Source organism: Arvicanthis niloticus, chromosome 3 (genome assembly GCF_011762505.2).
Source record: "Arvicanthis niloticus isolate mArvNil1 chromosome 3, mArvNil1.pat.X, whole genome shotgun sequence".
In the NCBI taxonomy this organism is placed as follows: domain Eukaryota; kingdom Metazoa; phylum Chordata; class Mammalia; order Rodentia; family Muridae; genus Arvicanthis; species Arvicanthis niloticus.
In genome coordinates, this window is record NC_047660.1 from 61,112,619 (window position 1) to 61,124,831 (window position 12,213).

Genomic DNA, 12,213 nt, shown 5'->3' on the forward strand with positions numbered 1-12,213 from the left:
TGTCTAATGCAGTTGTGTGTGTTAGACATTCTGAAAGCTGTAATGCTGTAAGAAAGGCCCTTTTTGTTCCCACTTTATTCTTGAGAAAAGCAGAGACCAAAGAATGTTCAACAAAGAGCAGAGAACTTACTTTTTGTAATTTGTCACTTCATGGATAAAAAGTAGAGACAGAAGGGTGAAGCACCTGTTGCTTTAAAGGCAATAAATGAGTGAAATGTTTTAACAGAAGTCATCAGCTTTCAAAGATCTCTTTTATCCACTTCCCATCACTCACTGCTCTTAATTCCTTTGTCACATTTTTTACTGCATTACAAGTAATCCTTGAAGTCCATGGAGCATTTTATATATAACTAGAACCATGTGGACAGTCCTCACATGTTCAGTGTAGCCCCAAATCCCAGCATTTGATTTTTTTTTTTTTTTTTTTGGTTTCCCACATATTTAGTCTTAGATGCAGGTTTGAGGAGCAGTCATGGGGGTAATGGGAAGAATTTCACCCCCATTCATCAGCTTCCACCTAGAAAGTCTCTGAACATTCTCCCTAGGTTTAGGGTAACAGCCCTTTGATCTCCGCCCTGCATTCTATCCCTCCCTCTGTCCTAGGAGCTGGCTCCTTGGACAGCTGCTTTCCAATAGAGTTCTCTTATTTATATGTAACTGTATACACTGGCCAACAGAGTCGATTTGTAGAAGCACCTTGTGAAATCTTGTTCAGATAAAGGGTAAGATTAGTAGTGTTTATCCATTCCTTCTGGAATAGTTCTGTTTATAACAAACAGGTTGAAGTATGAAGAGACAGAAAATCCCAGTCTCCCAGGTTAAATAAGTTCAGTGCTGATACATGATTGGGGGGTGTGCAGACACAGCCCACACCTGCTGCTGCCGCTGCTGCCCCTGCCCTCAGTGTCACACATTACAGTACAAGGACAGTGTGGCTCTGGTTGGTTGGTTGGTTGGTTGGTTGAATGTTTTGTTTTATGGGGCTTGAGAGGGACACACTCTTTCATGGAGGCCAGAGGCCAGCTAGTAGGGAACAGCTTTTTCCCTCTGCAGTGTAGACTCTGCAGATTTAATCAGGTCATGGGAGTTGGCAGCAAGCAGTTTTGCCTGCACAGCCATCTTGCTGGCCATTTTAAGAATCATCTTAAAGCTAATTCTATCTAACCCTGTACTGTAGCTTTTAAAGGGGTATGTGCGTGTACATGTGTGTTTAAACAAACTTGAAAAGGTTGAATCCAGCAATAAAGATAACATATTTTTAAAGACTAAAAATTATCAGTCTCCCATGAGATGTAAACTTACTGAAACATCAATGCACACATTCAAGACAGTGAGAAAAAATGCTTTCCTGTTTGATTTATAGTGGTCTTTCTCTGTTTTTATTTAGCTTGACCAGATCTGCTTTCTATTATGACTGCATCTTACCTGTGCTTTCTTAACATCCGTTGCCTCACTGGCTTCAGAATCTCTCCCTTTTTCTTTTAAAATGTGGTTTTCATTGTTTCCTGCTGCCTTTGCCTTAGTCTTTCACCACAGAATTTTATATAGGCCTTAGCTTAGATTTTAAACAGACATTCTAGCTAATTACGTTATTTGCCAAAAATGATGTGACTATATTTCCTGATACTATCCATCTTGACCTAAGTATTTTTTTGCATTATAATATCAGTTGAAGAACACAGCAGTGCTGGTAGCATCTGCTATACAGTAATTGAACAGTAGTGCATTTAAAAGGTAGCTGACTGAACTGGGACATAGCCTATGTCTTAAATGTGCTTGGAAGTTCTCCCTGTGTTCAAGTTGGGAGTTATAGCCAGTGTGTGTTGCTGGGGGTACCTTTTGTTTCATTTGTTCTCTCATTTTGGAGTACCTGTCAGTTTAGCTTCATAGTTCCTAGGTCACAGTTATTCTGGCCATAATGATGCTGGTCCTTCCCTGGACAGGACATGGGAGGAAACAGCTAACTTTGGTCCTTTGGTGGGCACAGTGATGAGGACATGATGTGGAAATAGGAAGTACTTGTCTTTCCTTGGCTTTGGACAAACCAGAAGCAGACACCCTTTCATCTGTCCCTCACCACCTCACAAGTGCAAGCTGCGGTAGGGTGACCCTCAGAGTCATGCAGTTAGTAGCCTGTGGCTGGCAGCTCTACCATCTGAGGTGGCTCAGGATTCCACTGGTGCACATGCACCACACTGTTCTCCCTGCAAGAAGAGAGTGGTTCTACCCTGGTTATCCTGCAGTTTCAGACACAATTTTACTGTTTAGAAAATCCTTTAAGGAAAATTTTAAAATGTTAAATTTTAGCATGGCTGTTTAACTTTGGGATTTTAGTTTTTTGGTAAGTTAGAAACCATTAAAAACTTTTACTTAATGATCTTATGAATTTGTAAATTTTTAAAATATTTTTTTGCTTTAAGTAAGAGTCGTCTTCAGGAAGGTGTATTGTGCCTTTTTTTGTATTGTTTGGGTTGAAGAAAACTAGCATTTAGATCCAATGGTCCCAGATTTTATTTCCTGGATTCTTCTGTAAAATGAGAGTAAAACACAAAACAACCCAAAGTGAATAGAAAGTGGGGCCAGTATTCCCGGAGCTTCCAGCTTCCTCATGTCCTGAGCAGGGTCATTAACCCTGAAGCAACCCTGGTGCTTCAGAGGGTTTTAGGCATGAGCAGCAGCCTCAGTAGTCACATGTACATGCAGAGTACAGGAGTTTGCCCTATGAGACTTTACTGTTTTTGTAAGCAATTGATTTAATCTTAGAATATGATTTGGTCAAAATTTTCTAGATTTCTTGAAATCCCAAATTGGTGTGTCAGCACACTCAATATTTGCTCACATAGATTCTTCTCCTGGTGCCTCATTATGACAAAGAATGAACTAATAGTAAGCTCTTAAAACGTGTGTGTTGACATTATTGGGAAGATGAAAGCATGTGAGCCTTGTGATTTAGTTTTATTTGACGTGTAACAGTATTCATGGCAATGTAGAACTCTGTCTACTTGTACTTTTCCAAAAGACATTCTGTTTTCACTCATAGCTCTAATCATTTGCAGTTTCTATAAACAAAGCCCTGTTATTTGTCTGTAGCATACATTCTACAAAGTACTTTGGATGTCTAGTGAGTCAGACAGTAATGCTGACTTATACAGCACAGTAAAGTGTGAGGTCTGTCATGTCAGTGGATCTTCCAGATAATTCAGGTTGTATTTGTTAGAAGGTATTTTTCTCATAAAAGATTTACATTAAATGCTTTTAAGCAGTATTTCTTCTGCCTACATTTTGAGCCACATTGTCTATGTGTAAGTGGCTTCTAAAAGTTATTCATGTATGTACATAGGAGCCATTGCTTGGCTGTGGTAACCTTGGTTGGCCCAAACCTTTTCAGCCATGTGTTTTATATTCTTTCCTGCCTCACTGACCTCCCTACAGCTGTTTAGTGTGCTGAACTCTAGCATTTATATGGTTTTTCAGTGTAAAACACACGGTTTATTAAAACAAACAAATGAGAAAACATTTGTAATGATCCATTCAAAGATGCATTGTGCTTAGTAAAAATGAGCCGTGTCACGCCTGTAAGACTGCGACCCAAGAGATATTTGTGGTATTCGCACATATATTGTTTAGCCTTTGTATGATTTTTTATTTGCAATGTTTTTATAATAAGGTTTTAAAGTAATTACAGCAAAATAAAAATTTACAGAAGCTTAAAATGGAGTACATGATAGATAACATTAATAAGAAATACCTTGTTAATGGTTCAAACTTAGTGTGTAAGAAATTTTTAAGTATTCCACGCTTTTAATTGAATTTAGAAGTTTAAAAGGATTTACAACCATGTCACACCCTTATCAAAATAAAAAGTATGGAGTTAGATTTTGTATAAAGTCCAAACAATTAAAATTTTCCACTGGTTCTCTACCTCAGATATGATGTGCTTAGTCTGTCTTCTTGTAAAATTAACAGTGTCTCAGCATCAGTCTGCCTTTTATCTTCCCAGATCCCTAATTCCCAGATTGAATAATTGTCTAGGAATTATATGTAGAATAACTACCTGAATTCAGAATAGCATAAAACTAGAAATCTGGGGCAGTTATAATCACTACAGACTTAATACTGAGAATGTACTTCTTTTTATAACTGCACATGAGAGTGCATGTGCATGCTTACACACACACACACACAGAGCCCAACTCAGCTACCAAAAAGTAAACAGGCAGATAGAATGCCAACTGCTTATCACTAATTTTGCCTGCCACTTGGAGAGTCAAAGCCATTGTGGAAAGCTTTGTGTGGCTGGGAAACTCTGGGCTTACTACCCCATGTGGTTCGAGACTGTGTGTATGTGTATGTCTGTGTGTCTATGTCTGTATGTCTGAATTCTATAACTGATTTGCTATTTCTGACAATTCCTAGTATATATGAACAACTGTGAGCATTCATTTTCTTGCATGTCTTCCTATCCATGGTTCCTCAGACAGGCTCATAGTCTCTTGCCAGTCTTTCTAGAGCTGAGGTCACAGGCATATGTCACCATGCATGCCTTGCTTGAGACAGACCTTTTCATCAGCAGAAGCAGACTTCGAGACACCCCATACTTAGCTCAGCCAATGACGAAGTGAGGAGGAAGTGAGAAATTCTCACAAGCTTGTTGTTGGTATTTGCTTGCTCTTGTTTTTGCAGATAACCTTTATGTCTTGAGGATGAGTTTCTTCTGAGATTCTGGCCCTGTAGGGTCACTGACAGGGCACTCAAGACATTTGTCCTGTCTCCTCTTTCCTTCATAGAACCCAGAGGGAAGGGTCTAAGGGAGCATTTTGGATGATGGGAAAGGGAAGGGAGAAATGTAATTATATTATGTCAAAGATAAAATAAGAAAATACTAATATCACTTCTTATATATACAAAAAAAGAATTTTATTTTTAATGCCTTTGTATTAGTGATGAACTTACTAGAACACTGACTTGGTTCGGATGTCATGGCATATTTCTATTCATATGACTATGAGTCTGTGGATGTTCATATTTGTGTGAAGCTCAGTGTAAAACAAGCATTTATTATAGAATGTTTTAGAACTAAATAACCAAGTTCATTAAATAGTAGATTAAGCGTAAGAGCTGGGTTTTGGTATGAGACACCCTACTTCTGCATTTCTTTATAAGCCCTAGTATTTTTATATATGGTGGCTGTTGGAGATAGCTCAGGTGATAAAGTGCATGCTGTATAAGAATTTACCTGAGTTCGCTTTCCAGAACCCACATTTTTAAAGCTGGCCGTAATAGCATGAATTTAAAATCCCAGCACTGGGGCTTACTGGGCAATCTGCCAAGTTGGTGATCCCCAGACCAATAAGACTCCCTAGTCTCAAAAACCAAGATAGACAGCTACTAAAGAACAATACCTGAGATTTCCTGACATGCACATACAATCATGCTTTATATATATATATATATATGTGTGTGTGTGTGTGTATAAATTACACATATGTATAATATATATGTATACACACACAAAGAAGAAAGTCTGATCTTTACAATATGGTACTTTTTTTTCCCTTACATTTCAGTCATGTGCCTAAAAACACCACCATTCAGCAGGCTCTGAAATACCTGAGCATGAATTTATAAACATTTATGCCTATTGTATAACAGTACTACACTAGGCATCTTTTCTCAGATTCAGTTTTGACCTTTGTTATACCTCCTCCTCCTCTGTCCAAACTGTGCTTTCTGAGTCTGCAAGCCACTTCCTTTCCCTAGCTCATTTATGAAGTCTGGTATGCCGAAAATGTACACCAATTGGAAAAAAGACAAACTAGAGAAAGGAAATCAGTGCCCAAAACAGGTTAGCTTATGGTATTGAAATCAATGCTTAGGAGGAAGAGGAACAAAACAAAACAAAAATAGGTAAAGAGACCATGGGCACATGGGATCAGCCAAAAACAGAAAATGGAAACAAAAGAACCAGAAAGGTAAGAGTTTGGATTCCCACCAAAGCCTAGTGCAAATTTGTTCAAGGCACTAGAGCATGACTTGGCCTCTTGTCCAATGCCATACACTGGATAACCAAACATGGTTGGGAACTCAAAAGCTGTGATACTGGCATTTGCACAAAGCTAGAGCTAGATGCTTCTAGGTCCCTTTTAAGTCTTAAAATTCTGGGTTATTCTATTGCTGAAGATCACATACCTTTGTTACAAAATGTGAAATTAAGCTAGAACTGATCCAGAAACTTTCACATTGCCTGAAGGAGCTGTGCATACTATTGGGAGAGAAAAGGCACCAATGGTCTGTGAGCCCTGCAAGCTGCGATACCAGTTTACCAGGCAAGACATGCCCACAAGTATACCAGTTACACAAACCACTGTGGTGATGATCAATCATTTGCTCTCTGACTGGATTTGAAGCCCGCTCCACAAGAGGGTACTCATACCTGGCACTTTGAAAGAGGGGACTCATACCTGGCACTTTGAACATAGTCACAGCCACCCTGTGGCTACAAGTTCCTAGAGAACTCACTACAGTTACTTACATAGATTGACATGGCATCAAACTGCCTTCTAAGTATTTTATTTATATGCATAGACAAATACTACACTCAGTCAGAGAGGCTTCTCTTGTCAAAGAACTGTGGTGAATGCAGAGACTGCTCAAAGTCCATAGACTAAGGGATGACTTTAGTCTTTAACATTCAGTCTTTAACAGAGCATCTATACCACCCTCTCCATGGCTGAGAGAACAAGAAAGAAGTGTCATAAGAAAGGCTGCAAAATGCTATCTTCTGGACATGACACTGCCATTGCAAATATGATTCCATGACAGCAGAGGCTATCTATGCTTGGCCTATACAAGACAGCCTGTCATCTGTCAGTCATGGATAGAGAGAAAAACCCCACCTAGCTGAACTTTGGCTACTAGTAAACTCTGGAGAAGAGTAGTCATTGTCTTCAATTATGTGCCCAAAGGTGAGCCCACTAGGCTTGATTGGATATTTGAAACCCCTAGTCACATAGATGATGCTTGTTAAACTCAGCAAGTACCAAGACAGAAAGCGGGGGGGGGGGGGGGGGGAGCATGAGAAAGGGACTTGGAGAGAGTGAAAAAATGGGGTGAGAGTAACCATAATTTACTGTGCATTTATAGAACTGTTAAAGAACAAGTTTAATACAATTTATAAAGAAATCCTGGGTTGAACAGAACTGTACTCCTGTAACACAACTGTACTCCTGATTACACAGCTAACATGCTACACATTGGAGTGAGACAGCCTGCGCATCGCTTCAGGCCCACTGGTCTACTTGAAAGCTAGGCAGAAAGAATTTGGGTGTTACAGTAGTACATCCTTAGAAAATCACAATAAAGAAGCTTTCTCCTCTTAGTAATAGCATGGTTGAGCATTGCTTTCTTGACCATTGAAACCTTGTAGTAGGCCTGAGATCTGATCAAAATAGTTATGAACATGAAGTAAAGCAAGTAAAGCCTAGCAAATAAAGGACCAAAGCACTAAAACTGGCATTGGCAAGTCAGTCCAGCTTATGTCAAATAGCCATAAATGTGCAGTGCACACTAACTGCCACTGTCAACCTTCAAACTGTCCTTTTAAAAATTGACTACTGTTGATACATTAACGTGGAAAATGATCATTTCAAAGTCCTTCTTTTCCCTCTGCTTAAGTGTGTAACAGCAAACCAATCTATTCAGGACATTCCACTCAAACTTGATACCAGCAGGAAAGGAATGCACGCTAGTTAGGCAGTGAGCAGCATTGGAGAAGGGCTAATTCTAATCCTTTTCTTTGTGAGTCTCTAGATCCAGCTCATATCCTCCTCTTCGTGAAGGCTTATCATCACACTGCATTTCTCTCTTAGGAGCTAGTGTGGGAACTTGTTGGACACTGAGAGGTTGGTGGCATATGGCCTAGGTATGCATATACTAGGCATATGCATAGTATCTACTGCATTACTCTAGACCAGCTTGTTGACCTTAACAAGCCTATATTCCTTCTTTTAAGAAACAAAAAATAGGTTGCAACTGGGCATTCTGAGGATTTGAGAGAGAGAACATGGTTATGGTGCTCACAACCTGACATATACATACCATTAGCTTTATCAACTTCATTGCTGCAAATATTTTCTGGTACACAATCATGCACTTGGTTCATTTGCATTTTGACTCTTCCTTATATTTTTCTGAAATTAGCACATGCTCAATTAAGTGTTTAATTCAGAGAAGGTAAAGCAACAGTAAAGAAAGGGAGGGTTGGAAATAAGATGTGAGGTAGAAGCATCCATTGTATACTTCATAAAGGGACTAGAAAAGTGCTGTTGACTAGGATGGCAGAGAACTCGGCCTCGGTGAGAAGCAGTGGAGAGTACCACTGGTGAGGACAGAGCACTGGTGCTGATGATGGGAAGTGAGAGGTTTTGCTCTAGTACAGTAGACTTGTTTATTCTGGGGAGTAACAGAAATTCAGAAAGCTACCATAGCAAACTAAATTGGAAGGGTGTTACTAGAGGGTATTGAAGGGTTTCGAACCATCTGCTGGTGGAGTCATGGTTATAGGTCAGTCACATCTAGGAGTTATTTGTGTGACAGTAACCTACAATTCTATGCAAATGTCAAGCTCAGAAATTATTAGTAAAAAGGATCCTTATTTCCTCTGTCTTTTTGTTGTTGTTCACTAGAAATTAAGATACTTTGCCAAAGTGTAAATGGATGCAAACAACACAGTCAGCCACCCAACTTTATAAAATGGCACTTCCTCTTCAGAAATGTGGTTCTGTGTGAGTTAGGGGTTCATGGAGGTGTATGGAAAGAGCTCCACCTCTGCTTCAGTGTTGTCTACTGCCATGTCAGTCTGTGCAGCCACAAGACCCATTCACGTATAGAGACTGTGCCTTTAGTGGAACAGAAAGCTTAGTTAGAGATGTCAGCACTGTCATCCAGCTTAGTCCTAAAGCTTGGGGAACCACAGCACCAGCAGTGTTTGATCCATGCACATCCTTTCTCAGTTGTCTGATCAGAGCCCATTGTTGAAGCACAGCTGTGCGTGCCCTACTACCCACATCTGTCTGATGTGAGCATCTGCTACACTCTTGCTGTCCCCTTGGTGGCAGTGGCTTTCTACTCCTCCTTGTTCCTGCCTTGCTTGGGAAAGCAACACTCACTAACCCCTTACTTGTCCTCTGTGAGTGTCATCCCTTCAAAAGACCCGCCCCCCCCCCCTTCTCCCATCTGTGCTCTCTGTGTCAGTTCCCCTGTCTCCATGACTTCACATATTTGTGAATGTCTTTCTCCCACTTGAGAGTAACTTCCCTCCAGTTAGTCATAATTGGTGCCTAAAATGTAGGGACTTAGTTAATATTTATTACATGAATAATGTAAATTTTGATGTTTGTCAGACCTAACTTATTCTTTAAAGATAATTCTGGAGGTACTTAAGTTTGGAAATCATATGAAAAAAAACTTAAATTATTATTTCTTTTTCTTTTAGAAAAATAACTTGGGACCAATAGAGAAACTTTCTCTCCGAAAACAGCGGTTCATGCAGTTTTCATCCCTGGAACATGATGGAGAGTATTACATGACACCCCGAGACTTCCTCTTCTCAGTCATGTTTGAGCAAGTGGAGCGTGAGTATTGTGCTGTTTTATGTTGTTTGGTTTTGTTTTTTAAAGCTTAAACATGAGGGTTGAAAAATTTTTTAAATTTGTGACAGCTTTTTTGCATTTGAATTATTATTCCTTTTATTAGGCACTTTTTTGTTATAATGTGACAGTTACAAACTTTCATGTGTATCTGCTTAAAAGTAGTTATTATATGGATTTTTTCTAACTGAGAACAGTAAGTTTTTATGGTACCTAAAAACACTATTTGACTGGATACTAGTTTTTAGTAGAATTGAGGTTTTAAAATGAGAAGAAAAATAGAGTAGATTATTAAAGAGAAACATTTATCAGAGTCATAATGTTATGTTATTTTGTTGTAAGTAAAAAAATCCTGAAGGAAACAAAGTAACCAAAAATTAAAATAACAAAGTACAATTACTTTATAAATGGCAAACTCACACTTGTCCCAAGATGGCAGGAACCCCCAGGTTTATCACCTGAACCAACCCTTCTCACTGTGCAACAGATATGTATGCACTGTAGTGCCGTAAGGCCTGTCATGTTGACTCTCTACAAAATGCTGGATTCACTGTAAGTAACTTAAGTACAGCAGAAGGCAGAAAGACGTCAAGGCAAGTGGTCAGAGCAGGATGCGGGACACTGGCTGAGCAGTGCAAAAGCAGAGTGAACATGAGGGAGCATCCCAGGGACAGGATGTCCATGGGACACTTGAGACAAAGAGCTTGGGTCAGTCTCAGAGATCACACTGAAGAACAAATAAGGGCTAGGTGGTACAAAAGTTCTCAGTGACTGGCTCACCCACCCAAGGACTGTCTACTTGGCAGAGCTGTGTGTACTTCATCTTGAGGGAAGAATTTCTTAAGAATTAGAAAATAAAATAATAAAAATGTGTTTAGATTACTTTAATCTAGCTCCATGGAAGGAAATTTAGCAGAATGTGGCAAAACTTTAAAAATGTTGACCTACATTGGTACAGTGGTTTGGGCCAGATGTGGTGACATACACCTTTAATCCCAATACTCAGGAGGCAGAGGCAGGGGGATCTCTGTGATCTACATAGTTCAAAGACAGCCAGGGCTATATAGTTCAAACATAGCCTCAAAAACTCACAATAAATAGAGTACTTTAACCTCTGGTATGAACATAACTTGGATGTTCTCACTCCTGTCCTCAGCAGAAAAAGGAAAAATGGTGAAAAATATAGAATCAGCACCTCAGATCCATCCAGGGTCACAACAGAATAGGGGTCATAGAACATCTTGATCTAAAACCTGGAGGCAGGTAGAGGCAGAGGGTTAGTCAGGGCTGGCTCGGGTCAGAAGCCTCCCAGCATCTACCAGGATTCTATCAGAAATAGTTTAAAGAATAATCAGTTAGCTGCCACAATCTGAGTATAAACCAACTTAAGAGATGAAAAGTCCTGAAGAGGAGGGGTAACATGGCTCAGAAGGCAAGAGTGCTCAGCGCTTCAGTGCCTTGAAGGTATGTGCCACGCATGTGTGGGCACACACAAACAATAAATATTTAGTTTTAATTATGTGTATATGTCTCTGTGTGGGCATGTGCACCTGAGTGCAGATTCCCCATGGCTGTGAGCTGCCCAGCATAGGTGCTGGAAACCAAACTCAGGGTTGAAGAAATGGCTCAGCAGTTAAGAACATTTGGTGTGCTTTTAGAAGACCCAGGTTCAAGTCCCAGCACCCACATGGCAGCTTACCAACTATCTGTAATTCTTGTTCCAAGGGATCCAGTACCCTCTTCTGACCTCCACAGGTACTAAGCATACATGTGGTATATATACATACATGTAAACAGGATACTCACGCATAACATAAATACATCTTAAAAAAATATATATGCCTGCCTCTCTCTGCCACTGCTAGTTCTATTAAATAGACTTACAGCCAAGCAGGGTTTACTCTCAGAAAAGATTAATTTCTTATGAGAGTTGGTTAATAGATTTCACTGAGGTTACTGTTCTGCTCAGTTGCACCCTGCTTGATCATTCATCAGCAACTGATGCCAGGGGCATCTGAGTCTCCAGAGACGCACATGTGCAGCATTCCTCCTTAAGGCATGTGTGTCTGTGTGTGTTTCCCTGAGATAGAGACACATGTCTTAAATAAGATAAAAGTACTAACCGGAGGAATGAGATTCAGCCATTGAGAACTTTGTTCTCAAACGCTGCCTTAAATTGAATGACAAGGCAAAAAGCTGGCAGAATTTATTTATAGCACATAAACTGGACAAGCATCAATATTTACATGGAAAACTACAGTTTTAAAGGAGGATTGCACACAGAAGACTGAGGGCTGGGTCATCTCCGGGTATGCTAAGTGACATGGTAATTACTGAAAAGTGACATCACTGGAAAAACTGTCATTTCAGAAAGGGCCATTTGGCCTGTCTTTCTGAATGCAGCAAGCCATAAAGATTCTTTTGAGAGGGACATCCTTCACAAAGCAAAGCCAGAAAAACAGCCTTGATCACCAGACTGGTGACTGCAGTAATTCATCACAGCCCCAATTAACAAGTTCTTTGAAGTAACCTTTAGCTTCCATTAGCTTCAACCTACCCCCCACCC

General features: G+C 39.9%; 1 protein-coding gene across 1 annotated transcript in view; it reads left to right on the forward strand.

Moving 5' to 3' along the window:
• Micu2 (mitochondrial calcium uptake 2) overlaps positions 1–12,213 on the forward strand; it is a 79,929-nt gene that overhangs the window by 22,712 nt on the left and 45,004 nt on the right. The window contains exon 2 of the mRNA XM_034497984.2: positions 9,494–9,632. Coding sequence (XP_034353875.1) covers positions 9,494–9,632 — 139 coding nt within the window. The remainder of the gene's footprint in view (positions 1–9,493; positions 9,633–12,213) is intronic.